The sequence below is a fragment of the Vitis vinifera genome, chromosome 7 (assembly GCF_030704535.1).
Source record: "Vitis vinifera cultivar Pinot Noir 40024 chromosome 7, ASM3070453v1".
NCBI lineage: Eukaryota > Viridiplantae > Streptophyta > Magnoliopsida > Vitales > Vitaceae > Vitis > Vitis vinifera.
The window spans coordinates 6,833,447-6,851,243 of record NC_081811.1 but is presented as its reverse complement, the minus strand read 5'-3'; the positions used below and the strand labels follow the sequence as shown (position 1 = coordinate 6,851,243).

Sequence of the window (17,797 nt, the reverse complement as noted above, 5' to 3'; positions counted from 1 at the left end):
AATAATTTCATAAATTGCTTTTATTTAAATTAGAATACTTTTAGAAAAACAATACTTTTATTTCATTTAATAATGTTAAAAAATATTTTTTTTTTATTGAAACTAATACTTTTGAAAAATGCTTTTATTTATTTAATAGTTTTGTAACACATTTTGATTTAGTTCAATGATTTTGTAAAATGTTTTTTTTTATTTAATTTAACAATTTCAAATATTGCTTTTCTTTAATTTAATATTCTTGAAGAATGATGTTATTTAGTATGTCAATTTTGTACACTATTCACGGATGCAAGATTTTTTTTTTTTTTTTTCCAATTGTGTTTAATTATCTTGAGGAGAAGGAAGATTCAAGAGTTTTTGGGGAAGCGGGAGCAGTAGCCCACGTGGAGAAGAGGAGTTTTGAGAAAGTGGGAGCAACAGCCCACATTGGGAAGGAGAAAGATGTTGAATTTTTTTGAGATTTGAGAATTAAAGAGTTTTGGTGGGGAAGTGGAGAAGGACCATCAAGAAGGAGAAGCTGGTAGACTACTAGAACAGAGAGAGGGGAGGGGATAAGAGGAGACATTGAGAAACCAGAGGAGGAGGTTTTGTTTTTAGGAAGGAGTGGAGGAAAAACTAAAAAAAAAAAAGTTCTAGAACAGAGAGGTTCAAATTTTTGGTAGAAAGAAAAGAAGCAAAAGAAGATTTTAGCTGAATCTCGAGATGTAGTAGAAAAGCTGGAGGCCCAACGAAACCTGTTGAAGAGGAGTGTTTGCAGAGGAAGAAAACTGAAAGGAAAAAGAAGGAAGATGACATTTGAAGGAGAAAGAGGGTTGGTCATTTTATCAACTATAGGAGGGAAGCATACTCAGGTATGATTGTGACGGATTCATTGTTATTCTTCATTATGTAATTCTTCCTTTTATCTTGCAATCTATGAGTATTGTTGCTATGGTCTGAATGTGAATATCTTGCATGTTTGATTTTTGTTGATCTTTGGGACGACATGGTTTTCTTGTTATTGTCCTATCTACTATTCTTCTTGATTATGTCAAAAAGCAACTTGACTCTGTTTCATTTTGCTGTGAAACATCTGAGAACCATATCCTTAGTTCTTATCTGAACCTATGATCTCTCTCACTTACTTTGGATGCCCATTGACAACCCATGGAATGGGGCTGCGTTTAATGGATCCTTTGGCCTGTTTGTTCTTACTTTGTTATCGTTGCTATCCCCTTATGCAACCTCTTTGCTTCTAAGCCCATTTTTAGGCCCGTGAAGCTTCTTCACTCTGATACTTGGAAACTGATTTAGGTGACAGAGGCCATCCTTTTCGCTGCCATCTTCACTTGGGTCTGTCAATGGTTTTATTCAATCTCCACCATTTGGTGTAGTTACAGTTGAAATACCTTTCACCATAAGATAGGGGCCATGTATATGTGAATTGTCATGGTTGAATTTTGTAGAAAAATCATGGAGAAAAGTGGTTGTATTAATGGATATTCATGACTGAATTTTAATGGCCATGTTTGTTGAATATTATGGAAATTCAAGTGGATAGTTGCTGAAATTGTAATGAAAGCACGTTGAAATTCAATGAAAATGGAACATATTGATATATAAATGTATTGAATTAATGTGGTTGGTTTGTGAACATGATAACAATTTGTGCTTCTTTTTCTTTATTTTAACATTTAAAGTGGATGGAAATTTAATATGGCTGCATAGGTGAATATAAGTAACCGAAAAATTCAAAGGTGTGCATGTGAATATCCCATGGTTGTTTAAGTAATATTGTTGACCGAATTGAGGAGGTTGCGTGGCTGAAATTTGGTGTTGTTAATGAAGAATTAAATGACAAAAAATTTATGGTGAAAATGCAATGAAGGCAAGAGTGGCTGCATGCACATGAATTTGGACATAAGGCTGCATAGGTGTGTTGAATCTCAAGGCTGAATTTGTGGCTGTGGATAGAAACTTTTTCATGACTGAAAATTCACAATGAAATGTGCTGAAAATTTGGTGAAGGACCATTGATAAGTGAACTGAAAATTATGGCTGAAAGTTTGTTTTAATTCAAATAGAAATATAACTAAATTTTAATAAATTTGAAGGTTGCATAGATGAAAGTTGATTGCTGAAATTCTAGTGAAATTATTCATGATTTAGGTTTGGCCTTAATGGAGAATGAGGTTGAAATTTTAATAGCTGAACATACAGTTGTTAATGGAGGTATAAGAGGCTGATTTTAATGGATGAATATGCAGTCGTCAATGGAGCTTTGTGCAGCTGAATCATGGAGAATTTAATGGCTGAAAGTGGCAATCATATAATGGCTTAAACTGACCTCAATGCATGAGATGAATTAATGCTATAATGTATGATTAGTGCCCGAAGTTTAAGTGGCTGCTTATAGGTGATTTTGATGGCTAGAAATTCAATAAAAATGAAGACTTTTTGGATTGCATAGAGAAGATGAGTCAAACACAACTTGGAGAATATCAAGGCATTAATCGAATTTTGGACACCTTGAGATGAATTATCTAATTGTCCCAATTCTGATTTATCGTTCCATATCTTCTTCTTTATTTATTTCTTTTGATCTCATTATTTTCTTTTGAATACATTAGAATAGGTTAGGTGTGGACAAATCGGGCCACACATGAGTGTTGTTAGATTTAACATTTAGGAATTCGTTTGATTGAATGTTGATTGTTTGATAAATTATGATTGAGATTGAGTTAATTTTTCTTCAAGCTCTTTTATTTGAGTAAGCCATTGGAAAATTGCTTGACAATTGGCTTTGAATAAATGCATTAATTGGGTTTCATGCCTCTTTGATCTTTTCGTTTTCGGCTAATGCAATCTTTTCGGCTTACTTATCACAATTCACATAGGTTTGACACCAATAGATGATTGTTTGTCTAGGCTTGATCAAGCACGCACTTAAGACACTTTTGTATCATAGTTAAAAACCCAAATTAAGACACAATTAGTTTTCAATGCAAATGCACATTAGATTAATATTTTAGATACTTGAGTTTCACATTGGCACACTAAAGAGTTCACATATACACACTTACACTCTTTCTTAATAGTTCGTGTTTGAGATTCTGTGTTTTAATATTATTTAAAAATTGTTTTCAACCTTTTTCTTATATAGTCAAATTGATCTTCTAACTTCATTTTAAAATTAATAGTAGATCAATTAGGTAAAGAAAGGTCAAATTTTCCAAAAATTTATGCAACCAATTTTAGTTGGTATGCATATTTGAAAAAAGTTTTAAAATGAATTTTTCTCCATCGTGAATTTGGCTTCTTGAACCCAAATGAATGGTAGCCAAAAAGGTGATCCAAGTTGACCTTTTCTTGTTTTCAATTTCTTTTAAAAAAAGAAATAAAAAATACCTATTTTGTGTAGATTGGGATTTATCAAATCACTTGGTTTCTTTTGCTCCCTCTAAAATCATTTTCAAAAGTATTTAAACCAATAAAAGGATTTAGAAAAACATTCATTCTAGATTTAGGCAAATAACACATTTTCTTTGGAAATTATACAATTTATTTCAATCTAAGTTGCATTCTCTTTTGTGTGTTTTCAAAATTTTGTTTTTATTCATATAGGTCTGAACTTGTGCTCCTAAGCTAATGGGAATGTACAAGTTAAATTTATGGATATTGAATGAGGATTTGATGGAATCCCTACATGAAAGATTGTTTTCAAAACTTATTTTGTTGCCACTTTTGCTACTTGTTGTAATCATAACCATCATTTTTTTAGGAATTATATGCAAGATATATGTGATAATTGATGATTTTGTATACTCTGATCATTTTTGCTATGCTATTTAGACACCAAATATGCTAGGGTTTCTTTCTTTTATTATTTATTACTATAATTTTGATCTAACCCTCTATGTCTTGTGCAAGCATGTTATAAGTAATCTATGCTATTCAAGTACACCCTCTATCCTCCACTTTCAAAATTCCATGAATACGCATGCCATTGGAAACTATATCCATGTTTGATATCGACTTCAAGTGCCTTGATGTTCATTTGATTTCCTTTGATAAAATGCATGTTGAGTGACATAATACCTTAACTTTGGTGTTTTGTGATGACATTTAAATTACTGATCTAGGCACGCCATATTATCCTTTCTTTATGATTGTAATTTGAATCCTCATTTGACATGTTAGAATTAGTAGAGTTTTTGAAATCACCTTAACCTATCTATGTATTTATAATCGACTGATTAATTGTCATATTTCCCTCAACTAAGCTAGTAGAGACCTTGTTAGGACTTAGAGGGGTACTACTTCTTTGGAGGTACCTTCTTGATAGATAACTTGATTCTCGGACTTAGACTCAAGATTTTCGCAGACAGTTTTTCAAAAAAAAAAAAATTAGGGGTTTTATTTCTACTTGTTTTCCCCTTTAAAAATAAATAAAAGTGGCAACTCCAACCTTTTACAAAAATTAATTTTTTCACTTTAATAAAAAACGAGTCTCGCCAATCAAGTGGGAATGCATCATGAAAAACGCGGGTCCAAATAATCATTTATATTTGATTAGTTCCTTTTTATTGACTGGGTTTCTCCTTCTCCTTCAATTGAAAGCCATGGTCTTCTCTTCATTTTCCTCAGAAAATGCATGGACAGAATATACTTGACTCAAAGACCCAGTAAGTAATAATACTTACTAGAATCAAAAGATAAGTGTAAAAAAAAAAAAAACAAAATTTCAATCTGTTGATTCTACTCTTCATTTTAGAGGGCCACCGAGGAAGTTTGCTGATTTGTTATCTTATTAGCTCTGATTAACATATCAAAACCATGAAACAAGTCAAAAGAAAAGGACACTCTGTTTCAGTCTTTTGGACTCTAATAAATTAAACAAAGTACAGAATATCAATGAGTTTATGGTATAAGATCAATAACGCATTCCGTCTATGACTAATATTAAACAAAGAACAGAATATCTCCTCCCTCATTGTGGGGATTGAAATTTTAACAGGTGGGGAAAAAAAATGATAAAATCATCCAAAGAATAAGATACAGAAACTGGAAGCCAAAAGCATATCCACAGCTCATAAGCCAGCTGAGACTAATCCATGCAATGTGACAATGCCAATCAAGACATTTTGGTCATCAAGCACAGGCAAGAATTGTACAGGTGATGGTGGTGCTTCCATCCTTCTCATGGCATCCACCGCCATCACGTTTGAACTGATTGTTCTTGGGTTCCTGATATACAAACATTCACATGTTTTTAACAAGGGTGAGAAATCTATTACGGGGTTAACCTACAACAACTTGCCATAGCAGCCACTGACCAAAAGTTACCACATGCAGGGGATGAAAAAAATGTGTGGAGAGAAAATTCCAAAATTAAAAGCAACTTATTATATTCTCTACAAGATCAGCAAAACCTCTAATTTTTCATTACACCTAGCACTGTAATTTTCCAAGTTGCTTTTAATTAGGGAATCATACAGATGATTGATTTTGAATTCATCCTGTTAGAATAAAAGCTAAATCTTTCTTTCATATTTTACCTGTTGCACATTTGCCCCACTGTGAGTTTGAAGATGCCTTCCCCACTGGCTTTGAGGGTGCGCCTCAAATCACCGTCAGTGAATGTCCCAATCAGACGATACTCGTCGTCAATAACAAGCAGGCACCCACATCCTTTGCTAGTCAACTCCACTAATTGATCCATGATGAGATCTCCCTCCTTGCAAACTGGAAGCTCATCTTGCTTCTTCATAACATCTTTTACCTGCAACTTACAAATTTCAGTTAACATTTGTCTTCCCTTCATCTACCTTAAACTTGGATTGCCATAAGCAGTTCTTTTCTTTTAAAATAGAGGGGATCTACAAATATGAAATATTATCCTAAAATACCCATTTAAGTGCTTTTTATTACTGCTATAAATGGCTAAGAATCCAGAACAGAAGCTGCAGTTTGTCTAGTGACAAATTAAAGCTCATCACGCCATAATCAGACTGAAGGTTGTGAAAGTTCCAATTAGACTAACCATCAGCCACCAATCAGCTCAATTTCAAAAATGGACTAACCAACTGCCACCAATCACCTCACATCATACTTATGCTGTGATAAGTGAAAGAAGAACCAGTCTTTCAGTATCATAATACTAAAGCAATGATACCGCTATTAGCCTTAATCGATAATTTAATCAATAACTTAATCAATAACTTGTAGATGGGAATGATATCACATATAATGGATCATAAGCAAATTGTGTGTAAATCAATGAAACACACAAACACCGGATGAAACAATGCCAGTCAAAGCATACAAAACAAAGCAAGAACTTCTAAGAGGCAGCATATTAAATACCAACACAGCAAACAACACAATTATTAACAAGCTTTACATGAAAAACACTCCAATGAAGGGGCAAAACTTACATGGAAATCTAAGAAATAAATTTCTATCTCCAAATTGAAGTTGCCTGAAACTTGAGGTATTACAAATTTTGTAAGAAAATTACAAAGATTACCTCCTGAAGCTTTTCCAAATTCAAATTTATTCACAACACAAGAAAACTTCCAAACAACTGAATTTGAGGAGGACAAATCCTAAAGAGATCTTCACACATGGGAAACAGACAGCTTCAAAATGCTTAAATTTGCAAAACAAGAAGCCCAAGAAAAACCCCAAAATGTTCTTGAGAAGATTTTTCCCTCCTTAAAAATTGTTCCACAACATACAATCACCCATCCATCTTCTTTTTTTTTTTTTTTCTTGATAAGGGCAATCACCCATCTATAGATCAAATCACCAAGAAAATCTTTCGTTCTATCTGTAAATCCCATATTAACCGGGGGAGAAAAAGAAAGAAAAAGGCAAAAGCTTGAATTACTGAAAATAGGATCAGAGAGAGATCAAACCACGGACAAAGAATCCCCAATTTCATTCTAAATTTGGTGCACAACAAAGAAACCCAGATCTCAACTACAATGAAAATAAATAAAGGAATCAGGAGACCACAAGCACATCACCGACATTTAATTCCCATGAAAAGAAAATGAACTAACAAACCGACAACATAACAATGAAATCAAATCATTCGAAACCCTAATAAAGCAACTAAATTCGCCCAAAACGCAATCCACATTGCAACAAAAGATCACCCAATTGTGAAAGAACTGCAGATTTTGGATCCAATTCAAGACCCATATGAATCATACCTTGAAAATCAGACTCTTTCCGATCCGGCCCGCCGGGTGATTGGCCGCGTACTCGTCCCTCGTCAAATTCCTCGCCCCCATGAGCGCGACCGCCACCGTGTCGCCGAAAACCATCTGAATCGTGGTCGAAGTCACCGGCGCCAAATCGAACGGGCACAGCTCCCTCTCCAAAGGCAAATGCACGTTCAAGTCACACACAGCCCTCAGCAAATTGTCCTCGGTAGAGGTCACCGAGATCAAGTACGCCCCTTTCGCCTTGGCGCAGGGAGCCAGCTTGAGCAGCTCCTCAGAGTTTCCGGACTTGCTGAAGAAGACAACGGCGTTGGACGTACCGCCGCTGAGAATGCCGATGTCGCCGTGCAGGGCGTCGACAGGGGAGAGGAAGGAGGCGCGAATGCCGAGGGAGACGAGGGTCTGGGAGATCTTCTGGGCGACGAAGCCAGACTTGCCGACGCCGGTGAAGAAGATGGTGCCCTCGATTTTGAGAAGGGTTTGGGTGAATATGAGGGTCTGGTTGAGATCAAGGTTATGGAAGAAGAAGTTGAGATACTTCTGCTGGGTTTTGAAGAGGTTCATGAGCTCGGTAGTGTTTATCTCTTTGAAATGACTATGGGCGTCTGAGAATGAAGGTAGAGACCCCATTGTCAATGCCTTGCAGAGAGAGAAAAGAGGAGAGAGAGGGTTTTGAAGCTTCCAGTTTGGGTTGGAATGGAGGAGGGTTTAGTTATAATTGCCGTTAATTTTCCCGGTAAAACTCATGCCAACCATTTGGATGTCTCACCGACAAGACTTTTGTGCTTTCACATTTCTCTTTTCTATTATTTCAATGATAAAGACTATGCTTTTCATAAATCTTCAATTACATTTATCATAATAATAATAATAAAATAACTTTAATCAAATCATTATTTTTTAATATGAATATGGTATGAGAAGTGATCTTTGTTTATACTAGTCTTTTTTTTTTTTATGTTTTTTTTCATTATTTGATACATATATTTAAAAAAATATGATCATCATTATATTTTTATACCTTTAATTATAACCTTTTTACCTTCCTTACATTCATATAGTTATATATATATATATTTATACCTTATTTATATTTTTCTTTGTGTGGTTGATATCACAAACTTAAATCCAAAGAAGGTGGTCGATGAAGGAGGATGTACCAAATTTTACAAAACATTAAAAATTTTCAAAACTTTAAATTGAGAATTCGTTTCACAAAAGCGTTTTTGACTTAAAAAATGCTTTTTAAAAAAAAAAAGGGACGCCAAAAACCTATTTTAAAGATAAAACTATAATTTTTTTAAAAATAAGTTAAATAAATTTAATAAGGGTATAAAGATCTTTTCATTTTAAAAAATGTTATGTATAAATTAATTTTTTCTCATTTTCTTTATCCAAAAAACCATTTTACATAGAGATTAAAAGATCAAAAAAGATAGGGTAGCATGCTATCCAAGATTTGGAAGATTGGGGTTTGAAACTTAATTTTATACTATTTTAATCATTAAATTAGTATTTTATATTTATTTATTAGTTTTGAATAATTTAAAGATTTTAACTTAGGGTTTGTTCATTTAATTTTTAGATAATAAAAAATTGAAAATCTATTAATATAGGTTGATTTTGTCGATAAAGGAATTTTGAAATTTTTAGTTAAATAATAATAATAATAATAAAATCGAGCTTTGACCCAAAATAATGTTTTTTAAAAAAAATTCCAAAAAATAAAGTGGTTTTGAAAATAATGCCCGATCTAATGCGTCTGTGACACATAAGCCGCCACGTCATAAAACCGTAGTTGGTGACTACGGTTTTATTTTTCTAAAGTGTTTAGAAACCGTAGTTACCAACCACGGTTTTAACTTTTAAGTTTAAAGCCGTAGTTGGTGACTACGGCTTTGACTTTTTTTAAAATGGTCACTTTTTTTTAAAATGGTCAAAGCCGTAGTCACCAACTGCGGTTTTAACTTTATATATATTTATATATAACTTTAATTTTTTTAATAAAAATATTATATTATTTTGATTTTAAATATACTTATTTCATTATTTTAAAAATTATAATATACGAAATTAAATAATTGATATTTTTAATTTGATATAAAAATATATTTTTGAATTTTATTAAAATAATAGGCACTATATTTAATATAAATATAATTAATTAATTAAAATAAAATATAATAAATTATATTTATTTAAAATAAATAAATTATAAATGCCTATTTAGAAAAATAAAAAAGTAATATAAATTATTATATTAATTAATAATTTTTTATATATTATATATAAGTGGTATATAATACCTCTCTCACACACACATATAAAAGTCTAATTTAAGTTTAAAATTTATCACATTTTTATTTAAATATATAAATAAATTTTATTAAAACATTTGACACTATATTTAATATAAATATAATTATTTAATTAAAATTAAATATAAATAAAATATAATAAATTATGTTTATTTAAAATAAATAAATTATAAATGCCTATTTGGAGAAAAAAATAATATAAATTATTATATTAATTAATAATTTTTTTATATATTTTATCGAGACCAGTTACACATTTTTTATATATTATTTTATTAAAAAATAATATAATTTTTTTATTATATTAATTAATAATTATATGTTTATTTAAAATTAATATAATTTTTTTATAAATTATTATATTAATTAATAAAATATATAAAAAAATTATTAATTAATATAATAATTTATATTATTTTTTTCTCCAAATAGGCATTTATAATTTATTTATTTTAAATAAACATAATTTATTATATTTAATTTTAATTAAATAATTATATTTATATTAAATATAGTGTCAAATGTTTTAATAAAATTTATTTATATATTTAAATAAAAATGTGATAAATTTTAAACTTAAATTAGACTTTTATATGTGTGTATGTGAGAGGTATTATATACCACTTATATATAATATATAAAAAATTATTAATTAATATAATAATTTATATTACTTTTTTATTTTTCTAAATAGGCATTTATAATTTATTTATTTTAAATAAATATAATTTATTATATTTTATTTTAATTAATTAATTATATTTATATTAAATATAGTGCCTATTATTTTAATAAAATTCAAAAATATATTTTTATATCAAATTAAAAATATCAATTATTTAATTTCGTATATTATAATTTTTAAAATAATAAAATAAGTATATTTAAAATCAAAATAATATAATATTTTTATTAAAAAAATTAAAGTTATATATAAATATATATAAAGTTAAAACCGCAGTTGGTGACTACGACTTTGACCATTTTAAAAAAAAGTCAAAGCCGTAGTCACCAACTACGGCTTTAAACTTAAAAGTTAAAACCGTGGTTGGTAACTACGGTTTCTAAACACTTTAGAAAAATAAAACCGTAGTCACCAACTACGGTTTTATGACGTGGCGGCTTATGTGGCACAAACGCATTAGATCGGGCATTATTTTCAAAACCACTTTATTTTTTGGAATTTTTTTTTAAAAAGCATTATTTTGGGTCAAAGCTCAATAAAATCAATATAGCCGTTAAATTAGAAAAAAAAAAAAATCAATTTGGTGTCCGTGTGAAGCTGCCGGTGGTCTGCAAGTTAGAGGGAGAAAATAATAATAATAATAGTAAAAAGTTGCGCGGTTTATGGATGCTTGAGAGAAAAATAGACATTCGTATGTAAGGGTTTGAGTCACGTACATGATGTTGAAAGCAAAATAATAATACTAATAATAATAAAAATAATGGGTGCAGTCAGTCCGTGGCTTGAAAAACAAAATAAAAATAATAATAATAATAATTATTATTATTATAATGGATGAAGTTGATGGAATTTTGATTAAGTGCCAGTTGGATGATAATAATAATAATAATAATGTATTAATAGAATGTTGGGAGTAGATTTCGGAAAGAATCCAACTTTTATAAGAATTTAAAAACTCGTGTATTAAATTGGTATTGATTTGTAAGTTAAAAATAATATTGGTGACATAACAAAGAAAATTATCACTTCACACCTATAAACTTTTAATAAATAGTTAATAGTAATAATTGTCTATGATTTTATGAGAGGTAAGTAGTAAATTTTTCATGATTTTGAGTGTTTTTTCAAGAAATTAATATAAATTTTATAAAAGAAAATATTTCTTTTGAATTATGAAAATTTTTATTTGTATTTATATGTATCAATCAAATATATGTTTTATATAAAAAATATTGTGAACCCTATATTTTTCATGATGCGTTCCCACTGGATGTCATGACTCGCCTTTTATTTAATGAAAATTTGATTTTTTGAAAAAGACTTGGACTTACCCTTTGTTTTTGTTTTATTTTTTTTAAAGGGAAAACAAAATAAGAAAGAAAACTTTGTGTGATTCTTTATTTGGAAAAGATATATCTGCAAAAACCGAATGTGGATCCTGGGGTCAAATTACCTATTGGAAAGGTATGATGGTAAATTGTAACACTTCTCTAAGCCCATATATTAAACAAATTAAAGAAATTGTGACAATTAATTAATTAATCATGTACACCGGGATTTAAGGAATAAAACAATATACACAAAGATGATAACAAAATAAAATTACAAGAATATACAAAACAAATGACAATAAAATTATACAAATTGATTTATTGAACTAATTAGAAATTTTTTTTTTTTTGAAAGAATTAGTTTTCAAGAAATTTCAAATGATTTTATTAAAAACAATTTTGAATTAGTGGTTTCAATTTAATAATTTATAAAAAAAAAAAGTCAATTTATTTTCTTAATTTCATTTTGATTCAATTTTTAAAAAAGTTATTTACACTTATTGTATAAAAAAAAATATTACAAAATTTCAATTTGGATACAAAAATTATTTTTACTTGCTTTTACTAGAAAAGAATGAATTTTTACAATTTTATTTACAAAAGTATTTCAATTTGTTTTCATTTAAGAAAAATGACTCATACAAATTATTTAAAAAATATGTATATAACTTTATTTGCAAAAGAATTTTTAATTAAAAATTAATTTTTAGGACAACTTCATTTACAAAACAATTTATGGACAATTTTTATTAAACAAAGAAATTTTTAGACAATTATTATTAAAAACAATTTTTCAAATTCTATTAAAAACAATTTTTTTTTTGGATTTTTCTAAATTTTTATTAATAAAAAATTTCTTTAATTAAGAAGAATATTTTAAAATTATATTTTATTAAAACATATTTACCGAATTATTCCTCTTATTTAAACAAAATTTCTGATTTATTCGACGTTCAATTCTATAAACAACAAGTAATTATATACAAACAAATATTTTATAAAAAACAATAAAAATAAAACCAAATAGTAGCGGGAAATAAAACGTGTACCCCAATAAGCTTACAACAAGTTCAATGTTTTTGTACAACTTTTCAAGTCTTAGGGCCTGTTTGTTTAGTGTTTTCAAGAACTGTTTTCTGTTCTTGAAAACAAAAAACACCAAAAACTTGTTTGGTTGAAAGAGTCATTTTTGTTTTTGTTGTTCCCCGTGTTCTCAAAATGGCACTATTTAGAGAACAACAAAATGTTGTTTTCCCCGTTTTTGTACTGTTTATAGAACAAAACTAAAGAACAAAAAACACATCTGTTCTCCGTGTTTTTCTTTTTCTTCCCGTTCTCATCTCTCTCCAGCACAGTCGCGACGCCTCTTCTCCAGCACAGTCGCGACATCTCCAGCAAGAAACAAAGGTAATTTCCACAGATGTTGAAGTTATTTTTTATAGATCTAATAAAATAGGTTTTTTTTGGCAATATTTGTTGAGGGAAATGTTAGATCTGATAAAGAGATATCAGTTATGTTATTCGAATTTTTTTTTTATCACCTGCTGTTAGTTTCTTTTTTTCCCGTTTATATATTCCTGTTTGGATGCTGAGAAAACTAGGAAACGAGAATGAAAATAGAATGAGATCTGAGATTTTTTTGATCACCTGTTAGTTTTTTTTTTTCGTTTATATTTTCCTGTTTGGATGCTGAGAAAACTAGGAAACGAGAATGAAAATAAGCCCAAAAATTCCTGATTTTTTCCCGTTTTGATTTTTGTTGAGTTGTTCTGTTAAAAAAAAACAAAAACCTTACTTAAAGACATGGAAATCAAACGGGAAAATCCAAGCTTGAGTCTTGACGGGTGAAATACCTCAAGGAAAATGGAAAAAATAAAGAGAATCAGAAGAGGATGAGGTGTTGAATCACCAAGAACCTTTTCTCTCTGTAGATCTGCTCTTCCTCTCTCTCATCCAGACTCACCTTTCCTCTTCAAATCCAAACACACCCTTGAGTTCATCCGCAGAAATAGAAAAAGCAATGTAAAGAGAAGTGCAGGAAAATATAATAGGTTGCTGTAAAAAAATCACCTTCCTCTCAATACGCTCTCTCTCCCCCCTCCAACTTGCTGCCCAAGCTAAAGGAATCCCCTCCAGAAACCGAGTTTGCTCCCTCTCTAGCTAAGGGCCTGTTTGGATGCTGCACTAAACAAACAGACCTTAAGAGTTGGGGGTTAAATATAATAGGTTGCTTTTGATTTTTTTTTTTTATTCCCTAAAGTTTTGGATTCTCTGCTACTTTCTACAATTTTTGTTAACCATTTATTCAATCATGCTAACTTTAAATATTCTTTAAATTACTTTCACATAATTACAAAATTATTTATTAATTAATTTTCATTAAACAAATTAACCCTAATCAAGTAAATTAATAACTTCAAAGCTCCTTTTTAATCTTAATAAAAGTTTTTTTTTCATGCCTATTTCAGTAATTTTATTAAAAATACTTATGACTTAAAAAAACATTTAATATAAAAATAAAAAACATTATTTATCATAGGAGTCATATTTTATTCTATATAGAATATTATTTAATATTTAATGAAATTGTTTGAAATATTAATATTATTATTTAAAAATAAAAAATTGACTTAAATTTTTACCTAGAGTAAAAAGATACAAAATGACATCTTAATTAATTTAAAATAATTTTAAGTTAATAATAAATTACTAATTATTTTCTATAAATTACTAATTTAAAAATAAAATCAAAATTATTAAATTATTTTCTATATACTACTTCAAACTTATTTTTATTTTTTCATATGATTATATAATTTAAAATATATAAATTTTAATTAATTTTAATTGTATATTTTTGTAGTAAATCAAACATTAAAAAATTAATTTTTTAACATTATTGAAATCAAAATTATTGAAATCAAACTTTTTAAAATATTAAATTATTTTGATGTCTTATTTATTTTATTTAGATTAGTTATAAATATTAAATTAATTCTTTTTAAAATTTTTTATCTCATCTTAATAGAATATACTATAATTTTTAATAAAATTAAATATTAAATCAATAAAAAATAATAAAAATGATTTTATCATGTTTGATTTATTTTAAAAAAATATAAAAAAATATTTTAATTTTAAAATTAATCAAATATAAAATTAATCAAACTTACTTTTCTTTCATTTTTTTTCCCCCAATTTTTGTTTCAAATTTTATAAAAACTAAAAAAAAAAAAGTCTTTAAAATCTAATTAATATCAAATCTATTTTTATTTTTATTTATTTTTCTTTCATATTTTTATACACTACACTATACGTCAACAATCTTAATTCTCATTTAAACATAGCCTTAAGTTCTATTGGTGGTTTTAAAAGCTGTCTCCTCATAGAGTTCTTATTTGTGATGGGATTGTACAGATGACAACTGAGATAACAGATGTTGAGGATGCAGGAACATGGAGAGGTAATATAGAGAAAATCTTTATTGACATCATGGTAAATGAAGTTAATAAAGGTAACATGGATAGTGGTACATTTAGTACCAACACATGGAGAAGGATCTTACTTGAGGTTAATAGTCAAGGGAAAAGAAATTTCAACTTGAAGCAGCTTAAACAAAAGTTTAATAGACTACGTGCAATGCACCGTGAGTTCTCTGATCTTTTAAAGCATACTGGATTTGGTTGGGATGCTGAAACTAACACAGTGCATGCTCTAGAGGAAACCTGGCAAAATTACATTCGGGTAAAAATAACTTTTAAACCAATTACTTTTTAATTTAAATATTTGGTAAACACTAAGAGTGAATTTTTTTTTTTCCTTCTATTAGGCACACCCAAATGCAAAAAGATTCCGCTCAAAGGGATGCCCAAACTACAACTTGTTGGGATTGATCTTTAATCCATCAACAGCAACCGGTGCCCTCTACTACTCTTCCACCCAAGATCCACCAAACACTGATGATGAAGATGAGATGGATGACAATTTGGAACATGGTGGAGTGCATGTGGATGTAGATACTGAGATCCCTGATGATCCTCCACAACCAGAAATGGCAGGAGGAGTGACCACCCGTTCTGGAAAGCGTGTAACTGATTCTCTATTAGAGCGTAAAGGTAAGAAAGAATCCAGATTAAGTCAAATGGGAGATGCTTTGAAAGCTTGGGTTGAGGCATCAAAGGCTAGAACAGAAACATCTCGAGCTAGAACTGAGGCATTATTGGCTAGAGTGGACAGATATAAGAGTGGAACTAGTAGTGAAGCTACTAGTGGAGGTACCACTGATTTTAGCATAACAAGGTGCATGGCAGCCTTACAAACCATTGAACTGTTAGATAATGACAAATATTTAAAAGCTGTTGAGAAATTCACAGTGCCGGAGTGGAGAGAGATATTTATGAATATGCCTGATGAGAGGAAGATGGCATGGCTTGATAGACTTTAAATGTGAATGTTTGGATGCATAACTATTATGATGACATTGTAATATGTACTATTTATCTTTTGGTTAGAATCTTTTACCATGCTCTTTAGTTTGTCATTGTATGGATGTTATTTATGGTTATGAAACTTATATTATAACTACTTTAATATTCATTTTGTGCTATTTTATATTGTGAGTTCATTTGTTTTATGTAGTAACCAATGGATGATAATAACACAAGCAGTGGTGAACTATATGACTCGACTTCATCTTCTGAAGAGGGTGATGATTTAGATGAAATTTTTATTGCTCACATTATGAATGAGTATGAGGAAATATTTTTATGCAAGACACCTCAAAGGACATCAATGTTAAGTGGTGCACAATTTGTAAGAGATATGATAGAAGGTCATCCTCAGACATGCTATGAACTATTTCGGATGGATAAAGAAACATTTATGAACCTTTGTGATCATCTTAAGAGACATGAAAACTTACAGGATACACGATTTGTCACAGTTGAAGAGGCAGTGGCTATGTTCTTACTAATCGTAGGACATAATGTGAGAATGAGGGTTGTAGCAGACCGTTTTCAACACTCCACAGAGACTGTCGCTCGACACTTTAAAGAAGTTAGACGTGCATTATGTCGACTTGGCAAAATTCTCATATGTCCTAACAATATGACCAATGAGGTGTCTTCATATGTTGCTAGTAATCCTAAATATTTTCCATGGTTTAAGGTAAGAGTTTATAAAAAAATATTTATAAATGTGAATTTCATGACGATTATTTAATTTATTTCCTTAATAATAATAAATGTTTGTTGTTGTAGGACTGTATTGGTGCAATTGATGGCACTCATATTAGTGCATGGGTCCCAGCTGATAGACAAACCAGTTTTAGAGGTAGAAAAACAGTTATAACACAAAATGTTATGTGTGCATGTAATTTTGACATGATGTTTACATTTGTTTATGCTGGTTGGGAAGGAACAGCAAACGATGCACGTGTCTTTTTAGATGCATTGACTAGACCAGAAGTCAATTTTCCTTGGCCAAGTGAAGGAAAATATTATGTAGTTGATTCTGGTTATCCTTGTATATCTGGATTTTTGCCACCATATCGAGGTGAGCGATATCATTTACAAGAATATCGGGGTAGACATAATCAACCTATCAGGTATAAAGAACTTTTTAATTATAGACATTCATCTCTTCGAAATATTATTGAAAGATGTTTTGGTGTTTTAAAGACCCGATTTCCAATATTAAGGATGATGCCTTGTTATAAGCCAAGTAGGCAACCATCAATTGTTGTTGCATGTTGTACCCTTCATAATTGGATTCGTCTATCAACTCGAAATGATCAATTGTTTAGAGAATATGAGGTAGAAGACCTTTCAATCGAAGGTGAAGAAGAGAGCACAAGTAGCAGAAACCATTCAATTGATTTATCAGATGAGAGTGCAGCAGCTATGGCAGCTTGTAGAAATCAAATTGCTGAAGTGATGTGGGCAAATTATATTAATGTCAATCCATGACTTGTCTTATTTTTAATTTTTAATATTTGTCAACACTTTAGTGTTTTGTTAGAATTTATATATATTTGTTAACTTAACTAGTTCTCATTAGTGTTATGTGATGTTTGTTTTAATTTCTAATGATTAAATGTTGCTTATAAATTTAATTTATAATTGTAAAAGTAGGATGGACAAAAGACCCATGTGAAATACATACATCATATTTTATTTTATTTTTAATAATTTATCAACTTATATAAAAAATTTAAAATTAAATAATTTTTTAAATTTAAATGAAATGTGTATT

General features: G+C 29.5%; 3 protein-coding genes across 3 annotated transcripts; 2 read left to right on the top strand and 1 right to left on the bottom strand.

Annotated features, from left to right (window-relative positions):
• Positions 1-4,907: 4,907 nt before the first annotated feature.
• Positions 4,908-7,979, bottom strand: LOC100249789 (probable arabinose 5-phosphate isomerase). The gene is made up of 3 exons (XM_002277580.4): positions 7,200-7,979; positions 5,538-5,761; positions 4,908-5,226 (listed from the first exon to the last, which is right to left on the bottom strand). Exons 1-3 carry the CDS (start codon positions 7,839-7,841, stop codon positions 5,070-5,072), a joined length of 1,023 nt encoding a protein of 340 aa, XP_002277616.3. The 5' UTR covers positions 7,842-7,979; the 3' UTR covers positions 4,908-5,069.
• Positions 7,980-12,909: 4,930 nt separating this feature from the next.
• On the top strand, positions 12,910-15,989 carry LOC104879852 (L10-interacting MYB domain-containing protein-like). Its single transcript, XM_059738811.1, has 3 exons — positions 12,910-12,952; positions 14,963-15,289; positions 15,375-15,989. Exons 2-3 carry the CDS (start codon positions 14,963-14,965, stop codon positions 15,987-15,989), a joined length of 942 nt encoding a protein of 313 aa, XP_059594794.1. The 5' UTR covers positions 12,910-12,952.
• Positions 15,990-16,189: 200 nt separating this feature from the next.
• Positions 16,190-17,511, top strand: LOC104879851 (uncharacterized). The gene is made up of 2 exons (XM_010654249.2): positions 16,190-16,711; positions 16,804-17,511. Exons 1-2 carry the CDS (start codon positions 16,190-16,192, stop codon positions 17,509-17,511), a joined length of 1,230 nt encoding a protein of 409 aa, XP_010652551.2.
• The last annotated feature ends 286 nt before the right edge of the window (positions 17,512-17,797 follow it).

Bases quoted from the DNA above. Each gene is read 5' to 3' on its own strand.
- LOC104879851 (XM_010654249.2), top strand. From the start codon at position 16,190: ATGGATGATAATAACACAAGCAGTGGTGAACTATATGACTCGACTTCA. The intron at 16,712-16,803 runs GTAAGAGTTTAT...TTGTTGTTGTAG, and splicing joins AATATTTTCCATGGTTTAAG to GACTGTATTGGTGCAATTGA.
- LOC104879852 (XM_059738811.1), top strand. From the start codon at position 14,963: ATGACAACTGAGATAACAGATGTTGAGGATGCAGGAACATGGAGAGGT. The intron at 15,290-15,374 runs GTAAAAATAACT...TCCTTCTATTAG, and splicing joins CCTGGCAAAATTACATTCGG to GCACACCCAAATGCAAAAAG.
- LOC100249789 (XM_002277580.4), bottom strand. From the start codon at position 7,841: ATGGGGTCTCTACCTTCATTCTCAGACGCCCATAGTCATTTCAAAGAG. The intron at 5,762-7,199 runs GTATGATTCATA...TGTAAGTTGCAG, and splicing joins GAAAGAGTCTGATTTTCAAG to GTAAAAGATGTTATGAAGAA. The intron at 5,227-5,537 runs GTAAAATATGAA...TTTGTATATCAG, and splicing joins GTGGGGCAAATGTGCAACAG to GAACCCAAGAACAATCAGTT.